The sequence below is a fragment of the Mobula hypostoma genome, chromosome 1, assembly GCF_963921235.1.
Source record: "Mobula hypostoma chromosome 1, sMobHyp1.1, whole genome shotgun sequence".
NCBI lineage: Eukaryota > Metazoa > Chordata > Chondrichthyes > Myliobatiformes > Myliobatidae > Mobula > Mobula hypostoma.
Genome location: NC_086097.1, coordinates 20,874,446 through 20,887,507, shown reverse-complemented (window position 1 = coordinate 20,887,507; position 13,062 = coordinate 20,874,446). Strand labels below are relative to the sequence as shown.

Here is a 13,062-nt window from a genome sequence, read left to right as displayed (position 1 = left end):
CTAGAGTTTTATAAAACTGCAACATTACCTCCTTACCTCACGGTCTTCATAATCAGGATATTGAGTACAGGAATTGGGATGTTATGTTCAAACTGTACAAGATGTTGGTGAGGCTGAATTTAGAGTATTGTATGCAATTCTGGTCACCTCCCTACAGGAGAGATGTCAATAAGCTTGAAAGAGTGCAGAGAGCACTGCAGAGAATGTGTGGACCTGAGTTGAAGGGAAAGGTTGAACAAGTTAGGACTTTATTCCCTGAAGTGCTGGAGGATGAGAGGATCTTGTAGGTATGTATAAAATTGAGGTGTACAGATAGGGTGAGTGCATCAAGCTTTCTTTCCTCCCTTCCCCTGCCCCCCTCAGGTTGGGTGAAACTAGGACTTGAGATCATGGGTTAAAGGTGAAAGGTGAAATATTTAAGGGGAATCTGAAGGGAAATGTCTTCAGTCAGAGGGTGGGTGAGTGTGAAACAAGCTGCAGTGGAAGCGGAGGGTGCAGGTTCAATTTCAACATTTCAAACAAGTACATAGATGGGAGAGTTATGGTCTGAGTGTAGGTTGATGGGACACGGCAGAATGATACTTCAGCATGGACTAGATGGCCTCCAAGAGGCCATCATGTTGTCGTGGTTTGGAGGCTTGTGTGCCTCAATGACCTGGAGAGCTATGTTGGCTGGAGTCAGGGCTTTATGCTTTGTCTCTTAGTAAGGTCATCAGTGCTAAACAAGTCAAAGGGTAGATGCCTGACTAAGAGTGCTCCACTGGTCCTCCGGGTTCCGAGGTTCAGCTCAGGGCTAACAACCCTGACTTGTAAAACAAAATTGTCACGGAAACAGCAATGAAGAATCCTTCTACATCTGAGTATGCTGGGACTTGCATGATTGACAGTAGTGAAACCATGACATGATGAAGGAAGTCCTGAAAACCATTAGAGTTGGAGGAACTTCATTGCTTCCCTGAACGCCACTGGCAAAATGGGTAGACAGACAGATGGACTAGGTGGTCTGGAGATCCTGTTTCCATGTTAGTTGTCTATGACGCTGACTCAAATTTGATTAAAATATCTCTGCCAGAAGGAGAAGGCTATCCAGAACCAAAGAATTTTTAAAGGTTTACAAAGTTGGAAATGGGATGGGCAAGACCATGAAGTAAGCAGTCTGATTTAAATTTTAATCTTTTAGGGAAATCAATTGTGAGAGAACTGTTGCCTTCCCAGTAATGTTAAAAAAAAAACACCTTACAAGCAGCTGAGTTATGTTCTGATACTTGTAATATTGAGTTCTTGATCAAGGAATTGTGTTCCAATTGCTCTTCGGTGATGGTACCTTTCTGGATTTGTAGAAATGGAACTACATTTTAGGAACAAAATGCTATGTTATGTGCAGTGAGTGTTTGTGTGACAGCATGGTTAAAATATGGTTCATAGTGCCTTTGAAATGTTTGTCGAAAGAAAACCTTTTCAAAGCCAATGCTTTCTGAGATCCTTTAGACAGTGAAAGTTAAGTAAATCCCCTAGCATTATGTACCTTAATACTAAAAGTACCTTCACCATATTCATAGCATTGTGCATGCCTGGATAATGTTCTCTTTGTAGTTTTGCAATCATATGGTGCTTTATTTTAAATTAGAATCCCTATTATATCCTGGTTCATAAAATACTCCATTTTATTTAAACAATATACCAAATCAGTACCACATGGCAGTGGCAACCTAATCCAAGAGGGAGTCTCCTGTTACACTGATTAAATTTTGTTTTAAGCATTGGTGGTAAGCTTTTAAGATTCCTCTAATGAACTGCATGTAATTGTCAAAAGATGTCATGATGGTGTTTATTTGGCAGGTACCTAAAAAGAACAATGTACCTAATCACTTCTGTACTTATTTGATTCAGCAAAGTGCAAGTGTCTGCATGCTGTTACTTTTTTCTCTTGTTATTCTCCACTGTTCCACTAAGGTCGTTATCCTGTTGTGTGCATGGGGCCCTTTCTGAAATCTCTCTGCAGAATCTTGAAAAATAGAAACTTGCTGCAATTGCCTTGTAAGGCTGTTAGGCTCTTCCACATACTTTTCTCTCACTTTGTTTTTGTGTAATATTTCAATTAAGCATCACTGGGAGTATTTTCACTAAATGCTGACAAATCATATTATCATACAATCAAAGTTAAATCAGTGTGAAAACCTGTCACCCAAGTGAAGATCCAGATGTACCTTTTCTCTTCGTAATGCATGACTTATATCTTTTGTACATTTTAACTTTGATGCAGCATTGTACAACAGAAACAGGTATCTGGAGAACCCATGCAAAGTATCAACTTGCTCAACCCTATCAGCAGAAAACCAAACGGTTGAATGTTTCAATTCCAAATTCTGGTTTGTGTGTATTGACCCAAAAGTGCAAGGTGGACAAGTTGCTATTTGATTCTGGTGCCGCAGATCTGCTTTTCTGATCCAAAAATGTTCCTGTGGTATGACACTGAATGAGTAATACAACATGTGGTCAAGAGCAATGGCACTTTATAGTCAACGAGAGCCAAAAATGAGATGAGTACATTGGTGCCTCTGGCACAGTGATACGCACATTTTGGCATGCATTTCCCTCAAGGGTCATGTAGTCAGCATTGTTTTTAAGTACAATCCCATCAAGTACAGCCAAAATATTCAGTGTTGGATCAATCTAAACATTCTTATTTTCCTAGAATTTCAACTATGACTTGTTTTTTTTAAGGCATCAAAGTTTTCAGAAACGGGGTGTTTCTCAGGGAGATAGCTAAGCTTTGTTAGTCTTTGGTCAGACCACATTTGGATATTGTGAATAGCTTTGGGCCCCTTGTTTAAGAAAGGATCCAGAGAAGGTTCACAAGAATGAAATGGTTAACAAATGAAGAGCATTTGATTGCAGAGCCTATAGTCACTAGAATTTAGAATGAAGAGGATGGGATTTCGTTGGAATCTCTATTGAAAGGCCTCGATAAAGTGGACATTGTGACAATGTTTCCAACAGTGGGAAAGTCTAGGACCAAAAGGCACAGCCTCAGGTTAGAAGGGTATCACTTTAGCACAGCGATGAGGAGGAATTTCTTGAGCCAGAAAGTAATGAATCTGTGGAACTCAATGCCACAGATGGCTGTGGAGGCCAGGTCAATGAGAATATTTAAAGTGGAGCTCAATAGGTTTTTGATTAGTAAGGACATCAAAAGTTGTGGGGCGAAGGCAGGAAATTGGGGTTGAGAGAGTTAATAAATCAGCCACGGTGGAGCAAATTTTATGGGCCAAGTAGGAGCAGAACTAGGCTATGTCTTGGTCTTCCACAATTGTTCCAAGGCTTTGTCATGGCATTTGGCTGTTACCAAACTCAACACGTAATGTCTGATTTTAATAAAAATGGTTACACAATGAGGAAATGCCTAGCTGAGCAAGCTGCAGTTCCCGGTCAGGGTGGCTCATCTGAGTGATTATGGTGGCACCTGCTACTATGGATGTTATTTCTCCATGAATTGAATAATATTGATGGCAGAATTGAGAAGCAGGAATGATCCAGATGATGCTGGGGGAGGGGGGTGGTGCTGAAGATGGATGTCGCCTTGTTGAGACATAGCTGCTTGTAACTGTACCAATGATGGCAGTGATTAACCTTTCAACTTTAGATTACCTAGCTTTGAAAAGCTAACTGACTTGTGCTACTATCACTCTCACTAGTTTGGGATTACTTATTTCAAAAAATTGGAAGTAAATTTGTTGTCAAAGTACACATATATTATCCTATACAACCCTGAGGTTTGTTTTCTTGCGAGCATACTCAGTGAATCCAATAATCATAATAGAATCAATGAAAAGCCACACCAAAAGGGCAGACAACCAGTGTGCAAAAAGATTCATATTATCATCAAAGTATGTATGTACAGTGCCACTCTGATATTTGTCCACTCCAGATGGCCATTAAATACAGAAAGTCCATGGGTGTTGGAAGAACAGACATCAATCCCCTCCCCCTGCAACTGGCATGAAAAAGAAAAGCAACAGACCCCAAAATCCACCCACCTCGCCCGCAGCAAAGACCAGCCACAATATCAATCAACGACCCTCTGCACATAACAATCCCCGACCCCCTCACTTGCAGAAAAGAACAACGATAGAAATACCAAATGCCCAAAACCACCCACACCCCCACACACAAAAGGACATCAGTATGAAGTACAGTCCAATAATCACATGAATCTCAATATAGGAAATGCCTTTTAGCTGCATACATGGAGAGCAGCCGCACGAACTCAGTCCTTCTGGAAAGAATGAGCGCCGACCGGGGTCCAAACACTACTGAACGTGCCAATCCGGCTGCTGACTGTCTCATACTGAGCCATCACTGACCCCCCTCCACATTCATCTCCGTGCTTCAACCTTCCTCGCCGCTCCGAGATGGAATCATTCATAACCCCGCACCTCGTCTCTGGTCTTTTCCAGGATTCAGCTTGTGTTCCCGAACCTTTTTGCCCCCCCCAACCCCCTCCCCCCCCACCCCGTCTCTGATCTCAACAAACTGTAAATACAAAAGAAAAATAATAAATAAGCAATAAATATTTGAGTCCTTGGGTTGTGGAAACAGTTCAGTGATGGGCTAGTGCAGAGCCCCATTTAGCATGGGATGCATTTATAACTGTGTATAGTTTGTACCCAACCCACATCATGCTTGAGTTTCTTTGTAGTTTGCTTGCAACTGACAGCTTGTCTTATCACTGAAGTTGTAGCACAAGATTACCCAAAATCTTCTACATGAACCATTTTACTTTACTGTCTTGAATATGCTTTATCTACACTCAGTGGACACTTTGTGAGGTACACCTGTACAGCTCATTAATGCAAATACCTAATCAACCAATCTAGTAGTAGCAACTCTGTGCATAAAAGCATGCAGACATGATCAAGAGGATATTGTTGCTCAGACCAAACATCATAATGGGGAAGAAGTAAGATCTAAATGACTTTGAGCATGGAATGATTAGTGCCAGATGAGGTGGTTTAAATATCTCAGAAACTGCTGACCTCCTTGGATTTTCATGCACAACAGTCCCGAGTTTACAGAGAATGGTGCAAAAACAAAAAAAACATCCAGTGAGTGGCAGTTATGTGGGCGAAAACGCCTTGTTAATGAGAGAGCACAGAGAATGGCCAGACTGGTTCAAGCTGACAGGAAGGAGACAGTACTTCAAATAACCACATGCTGCAACAGTGGAATGCAGAAGAGCGTCTCTGAACATATGACACACCAAACCTTGAAGTGGATGGGCTACGGCAGCACACAACCACACCAAGTTCCGCTCCTGTATCTAATTAAGTGGCCATTGAGTGTATTCCTTTATGTTTGCACATATTAAAGTGCATCTAATTTTATAGCCCAGTAGTAGTTACTCTGGCAAATCTCAGAACTAGTTGCACCTCCTTGTGAATCTATGACACACTCATTATAAATTTGCTGCAGTATTAAAATAGAGGTCAAGTTCTGACACACCAATTTCTCTTCCAATATCTGCATTAATTTTACTAATTGTTTGCTCTCAGTTTAAAAGCAGAACTTTCACCTCCACTTCCCAAACAATTCACTTAATTTTTTAAAAAATCTTGGGTTACGTGCACGGACATTTAAGTTAAAAGTACACATTCCCAACCACCCACAAATTTAAATTCCTGTTTGAGTCACAATCAATTTGCTTCTAATGCATTTTGCTCAACAATGTTGAATATTATCTTCACCTGCTAATAATTTGCTTAAAGCTGCCTAGCCCCACAGTTGGAATTTTCCATTGCAATTCCTGTGCAATTAATATTTCTATTTTATATTGGAACATAGTTTTTGTTCTTTGGATTTAGCTTATGCAGTTGGATGTCTATCCCACCCACTGTGCCTGCCGTGAAAGCACTCGTTTCAAAATTATTCAGCAAATAAGAAATGACTGGGTTTCAATTGAATCTCGTTGCTAAACTTGAGGCTTTTTATAAAGTTCTAAAGGATGAAAAGTTTTCCAGGTGTCTTCAGAGACAGTTGATTGTTTCATAAATATCCAAATTTCCAGCAAAATTGTGTTTACCAATTAAATTGCTGCTGCACTGAGAGACCTTGGCCGATATTAGTGGATCAACTCCCTGGAACTTGGCTGAGGTTTATTCAAGAAACTTTGCATGAGCATTCCATTGATGCCTTTTTGAGTTATTTTGGTTCCATCTTTCAGCATGTGCTTTTTGAAAGGGCTGGCTGGCTTTGAGAAGATCTTATGTTGTTGGCCATTGTGTGCCCTGGATCCCTCTTGTGATCTGGGAGCTTCAGGATTCTGTCAAGCATGTTAGAGCCTTTGTACCATCTTGCCAGGTACATAGCAGTGGTGTTGTTTCTGGACATATCAGAAGATTAAACAATACATGTTGGGTTCCGTTTTTCTCCATTCTTGGCAATCCATTTACAAATATTTTGTCACCTACGAGGAGCTATCATCAGTGCGTTGTTCGCTTCTGCTACATCCTCCAAATGCTTTCCCTTTATATACTTATCATCAGTTGATTGGCCATCATTATGGAAACTCAGTTATGACGTAAGGAGCAACACACAAAAAATGCTGACGAAGGGTCTTGGCCCGAAACGTCAACTATACCTCTTCCTATAGATGCTGCCTGGCCTGCTGCATTCGCCAGCATTTTTTGTGTGTGTTGCTGGAATTTCCAGCACCTGCAGATTTCCTCGTGTATAATGTAGGGAAGATGTCCCGTTGCTGATTGGTTGCATGGTGAACTCTGCACATTGTCTAGAATTTTGCCTGCATTGACTTAAAAATGGGATCGAGGTCTGTATGTTTGTTTATAGAAATGTTTATGGCAAACCATGCTTCTGGGAATTCTCTTGTTTGCTTATGCCATGACTTTCACTGATGCCCAGTCAATTGAGTTTCTGTAATGATGACCAATCAACTGATTGATAAGCATATCAAGGCCTGCATTTGGAGGACACAGCATAAGTGAACAGCACACTGATGATGTCTCCTCGTCTGGTTATAAAATGTTTGCAAATGGATTGCCAAGATCAGAGAACAATTCAACCCAACCATCAGCCACCTGAGTTGCACGTTTTCCACGTTATTTCCAATACAGGTTTAACTTTATATTCATCTACATATTTTACTTTGATATATAACCAGGGTTGTTATCTCCAATATGCTGACTAATATTTATACTTTGCAATTTAGTTAAATTTAAAAAATTTGTGTTTGTGAAATCTGTATCCAAGTTTTGCTGCTTCCATCAACACTATAGTGACTTCAAATATTTGTAAGATGCGGAGATCACGGGATAAATCCATTTAATTACTGTTATCAAGAGGGCTGCTTATGAGGGTGGGGTTAGGAACACTCCATCTTTAGTTTGTATAGTTATTGTACAGTTTATTAATATTTTGTTTTTGCTTTGTTTTAGGCTTTAAAGGTGATAGGAGAGGTTGGTGACCTCTTACAGTTGAAATATTCTCGACACAAGTTAGAGCCTTTAATTGACCGTCCATCTGATGAAACCAGCTATGAAGAAAATGAGGATTGAGCAATACCCCCGGCTAGACAAGCACCTGCACGTCCACGTCTATTTTCAGTTCAATACCGTTCCATTGTTTTGTGCTTTGAATTTTCATGTCTATTTATATGTAAACAAAAAAAAACCTAAATTGAACAGGCACACTTGATGCCTCTAAAGCTATTTGTGTTTCATTAACAAGGTATGTGTACAGGTTTTAGCATCACTTGAGAAATTGAAACAAATGGGACGCCTGATCAGCATGTCTACTTGCCTTTGCTAATGTGAACTGCAATTCACTTTGTGTCATGGTAAGAATGAGAACCCTTCTCATAGCCATGCAATCCTTGTTGGTGACTTTTTTTTAATCATTGTCTGATTTAAATTCTTGCTTCCTTTCCTTTCCTCCCCTGCCAAAAAAAATCACTGCAACAAGTACTGTAACTACTCCAGTCTTGTTATTCCTTTTAAATGTGGTCCTGCACATCTTGATAATTGTAGTTTTCAAGAACTTGTTTGGAAGGAGAGGGACGGATGCACAGGGAAAGTTAAACCTATTTCAAACAAACCATACCTAAGTCATTGTGAATTGTTTTTCTTGGTGCTCAATTGGAGAAGAAAGATCAAGAACTTCTGAGGCTGAAGCTGGTGCTGGCTAGAATCACCAAATGATTCACTTACCCCTGAAAAGCTATTTTGTTGTAAGTGTCTGTATGTTCAGTGATATGCTGTCCTCCTTTACAAAATCCATGCTTGTGGTTTTCACTTATGTAGTTTAAAATTGGTCCAATGTTGAAGGAAATGCTGGAGGAACATTTTAATTTTGAATGAAAATAATGAAGAAAATGTGTAGGGAACTTGCTATCAAGTTTTCAGCTTTTTGATATTTTGAAATTAGGTGAACAAATTGTTTATTATGTATCGTCTTTTAGGGTTTTCATTTATCCATCCAGTAGTATCTGCAAGTTAACCCAAAAGCAGAGAGCACTTAATGATTTTTTCTTATTACGTATCTTCACTCTGGGTAATGCAGCTGAATAATCATGCTGTTTCCTTCCTTTCTTAAAACCTCACACTGGCAGTGAATGTCCTGGGTCACGGGTGTGGAAATCTTAGCAAGCTTGAACTGTGGCTGCTGCATGTGCTGGTAGTCTGTATCAGGTTCTAACATTTGTTCCTGCAGTAACAATATTCAAAAATGAAGAAATCAAATTTATTTATTATGTTATCAGCAGTGAGCGCAATTGAACCACCACAATTAATCTTTCTACTAGACCTACATGAAATTTTTGTACCTTTTTCTGTTAACTATTTCTGATACAAGAAGCTATCAAGTGAAGGCTCAGTTATATGAATGAAAGGCACGCCCCTGGTTACAGTTCTCGTACCTTTGCCATTAGGTTAACCATTGTCTGAATTTCTTGAACAGCATATAATTTCAAGAATTTTGATTGACTTGAGGGATGCATCATTTCTTCACAAGTAACATGGCTGGAGGGGTGTGAATGTGCTCATCATGGGTGGAAATTCTCAATTCTGCTTTGTTCATGTCATTGTAAGAATTCTTGTGGGATTTATTCAATTTTATTATTTAGAAAGGGAAGAGTTACATACTGCTTGTTAAATTCAGTTCCTGTCTTGAGCTGCATTTAATGGATTGCCGGTCAGGCAGTTTGTATGTGAATGTATATTCTAAATGTGCCTTTTTGTTTCTACATGATTCTACATTAATGTTTACATTACAAACTACATAACTATGTTCTTGTAAACTTAAGGTTAATGTTCCAGATGCATTTCCTTTTCTCCTTTGCTAGAAGAGTGTGAAGTTCTAGATATTGGGCCTTTGAATTGTGGATTTTATCCATTTCAGGACTAAACTTTTGCTACAAGCAAAGTACCATCTTAAGAAGCTGTCCAGAACAATTCAAAGCTCGATACTTATTCTGTAAATGTCCTCTAAATTCCATCCTTCACTGACTAATCTCAAGTTGTGTACGTGTCTCTGTCAGTTCTCCCTACTCCCTTTTTAGTCAGCTGTCTTTTCTACTGTCGTGAAGAATGGCCATGGTGGACTTCAATTTTGCTTCCCTCTGACCAGCTAAGAGGAGCAATATCAGATTCTCAGATGAATGCCCTGTACCACCTATTGAAAGAACATCAAGCTAAAATGTAAATTCCACTTAAGATTCAGAAATCTATTTGTTCTGATCTGTATAAAGATTTCTGCTTAGTCCATTTGTTTATTAATTCTGTAGCTATCTGTTAAGTGATATTTGAGTGTACCATGGGGTAAGCTGTTACTATGTAGTGTAAGCTTGCCGGTATTTCCTTCAGGCTTTTAAAGGCTCTGGCCAATATCAGTGTATCAGTAAACATGTGAGCACTCTCTGTATACTGTAGCTTCAAAAAATAACTATTTTTGCACTAAATGTGGAATACACATTCGGTATTGGAGGAGTTGCCTTCAAATCTATATCATAACTTTTGAAAATACTGGTCAGATCAAATGGGAAGTAGAGTTTGCTTCCAGGTAGATATTCAGACAACCAATTGGTAAAGTGATGCCAGTCCAGGAGTGTGAAGAACACATTTACACGGATCATATTCAGGTGGTGTCATAAGTTCCATGAGCAGCCGAAAGGAATATCTTCTGCCAGCACTCATTTTGTGCTTTGCTCGGTGATTACATTTGTTGCACTGTCCCCCAGTGTATGCTGATCCTGGGAATTGGCCCCCCACTATAATAATGTGATGGATGGTGGTCTTGGAGGTTGAGAAGAGGGTTTCAGTATTGCTATATTATATATGCCCATGTAATAGAAGAAACCTTCAATATTATTAAACCTTCAGGCCATTTGATGCCTTAACATGCAAATTATTCTTTGTGATTTCATGAATGTAAGCTTTTATTATTCTTGTACATCCAAAATTTATCACGATCATTGGTTTAGCTTTGATTTTAAGCCTGTAAATCTTTCCCCAACCTTGTTCTATGTAAACGTTAAGCTTGCGAGTGCAGTTATTTTTAGCTGTATGATCAGGATGCTGCCAATTTGAGACAAGTCAGTAGTTGTACTGATTCCAACTGATGGCTGAGGCAGTTGTAAAAAACCGTACAGAGACCCTTATACAAGCACATGGCAATTAAAGCTATGCAGACCTTTTATATGGTAACTAAATCTTTTAATATTGCTATGTTTAAAGAAAATGCAATTACTTGTCCTCAGTGGAAAATATCAGTTATTTTGCAAGGGGTTTAAACTGTTGGAATTTAAGTAATATAAATGGTGGTCTTCTGTATGTTCCCTCGTTTTCTGTGTGCAAGGGTTCTCTTCTGTTAAAGACGCCTTTTATTTCCTGAAGGTGCATTTATAAAGAGTGTGCTTCCCAATCTCAGCCAAGCTGTAATGAAACAGGAGGGGAAAAATGGTGCAAGTTCAACTCATGAGGCTAGCAGTAACTGAAGTTGCACGTCCACCATCTCCACCTAGGAGTAGTAACGGCTGAGGTGTTCATGGGAGTGCAGCAAATAATAAATGTAAAATATATATGTACACTGGTCTTTAGGTGTGACTGAAGCTATGAAAGTTCAACTTCTAAATGCACTTAAATTCAGTTTCAAAATATTATTCATTTGTAACTTTGCACATTTGCAGCAAAGGTAGATTATTCTTGTAACAAGCTGTTGTTATTTCACAAATGAGGAAGATTATTTATGTTAGTAACTTTTTGGCAGCAGTTTGTAAGGCTTCCTGGGCTGTTTGCATCATCAAGTTTGTGCACTTTGGACATTGAAGGACTTCTCCTGAGACCAAGTGCTGCTTTTGTTTTCATTAAGTAAAGAGGGCCAGTCCAGGTACTGCAGAGTGATATAATGTTATAAAGCAGAGGTGCTAGTTAACAAATGTACCTCTTGTTAAAATGTTGAGGTTAAATTGATTTTAGGATGGGAACTGCAGGACTTAGATGTGGGGAGGAAAAGAGAAGCTTGAATGTGTTTATTGATTTGTTGTCCTATATAACATGTGGTGTTCTGCCCTGGCATTTTAAAAACCATGTTGCCCAGTTTAACATTGACTTTAAGAAACTGCTTTAAGTACTGTAACTAATGCAAGTTTCATCACGTGAGTGGCCAGCTTTAAAGTGCATTCCTAAGTTGCTAAAGTAAGGCAAGTGAGTATTCCTTAAGGGACCAGAAATGCATAATACAGAAATTTAAGCTGTATTGCCACATGTAAGCAGCAAGGCAATTTTATGGATTAGTTCATGTGACTTTTCAGTTCCACCTTACTGACTTGATGTCCAGAATTTTTTGTTGATTCATTAATCCATGCATTTGTTCCCTTTTAGCAATGTAGTAAGGGTCATATCATGCAATCTACAGATGAAATGCCACTTCATGCAATCTTGAACTTTTTAAATTGAAGCTTTTTTTTTAAAGTAATCCAAATGTAATACTGAATGCTGTGTGGCATCCTGATATCTGTAAAACTGGTTTTGTTATGATCGTTGTTATCGAGACTCTAAATTTTTAACTTGCAGTTTTCAGTGTGCAGTTCCCTGAGTAAAGGAGTGTGTTTCTGAAACTTGAAAGATAATCGGGCTCATAATTAAAATTGCATTAAACATTTGCAATTCTTGTGAAATGCTCACAAATTTGTGGGATTTTTTCCTCAGCTGATAAATTCATTTTGAATTGAGCGACTTCTCATTAATTTTTTTAAGTCTCTAAATTATGTCAAAGGACTAAAAATCCCAATTTGTGGAGCTGTATGAAACACTAATTGTGAGCAGCAACAGAGGATGGAAGTGAAGGTCCCTTTAGCTGTGACAGATGCACATTCCAGCAATCAGATGGTTCATTTTCTTGGTTTCTGATTCAGATGATCTTGGTTCTAACAGAAATATCAAACTGCAGTGTTGTAGATGCAAGGATTGATCACTAATTGTTGCTTCCTGTAACCTGCCTTTTTGTACAAGGTGTTATAAGTGTACTTTTTTGACAGGACTCCAAGTACAGTAATGTTTGTATTGAAATCTAATCCACCTTTTACCTTGAACATGATTTTGCAAGCATCATTGGTTTATGAAAGTGTACTTTACTCATGCATTGTTTTAACATGCATTATATTATTGACACTGGAGAATCAATAACTGCATTAAAATTAACTAATTGTAATATGTTCTAAATAAAAACTTTTAGTATATTTTTGGGTCGGTGTGTCATTACTCATAGATCTTGTACTCTGCTGAAGTACTTTCCCATAAGACCATGGACATGGGTACAGATCTAGGCCACTTGACCCAGCGTGTTTGCTCCAACATTTCTTCATGGCTGATTTATTATCCCTCTTAATCCCATTCACCTGCCTTCTCCCTGTAACCTTTGATGTCCTCACTGATCAAGAACCTATCAACCTCCACTTTAAAATACCCAATGACTTGGCCTCCATAGCCACCTGTGGCAATAAATTCCACAGATTCACCACTCTCTAGCTGAAAGAATGCCTCCTTATCTCCA

General features: G+C 38.9%; 1 protein-coding gene across 1 annotated transcript in view; it reads left to right on the top strand.

Moving 5' to 3' along the window:
• The window catches only part of sptlc2a (serine palmitoyltransferase, long chain base subunit 2a), a 148,084-nt gene extending 135,342 nt beyond the window's left edge, over positions 1-12,742 (top strand). Inside the window, exon 12 of the mRNA XM_063044515.1 lies at positions 7,452-12,742. Coding sequence (XP_062900585.1) covers positions 7,452-7,571 — 120 coding nt within the window. The 3' untranslated portion in view covers positions 7,572-12,742. The remainder of the gene's footprint in view (positions 1-7,451) is intronic.
• The last annotated feature ends 320 nt before the right edge of the window (positions 12,743-13,062 follow it).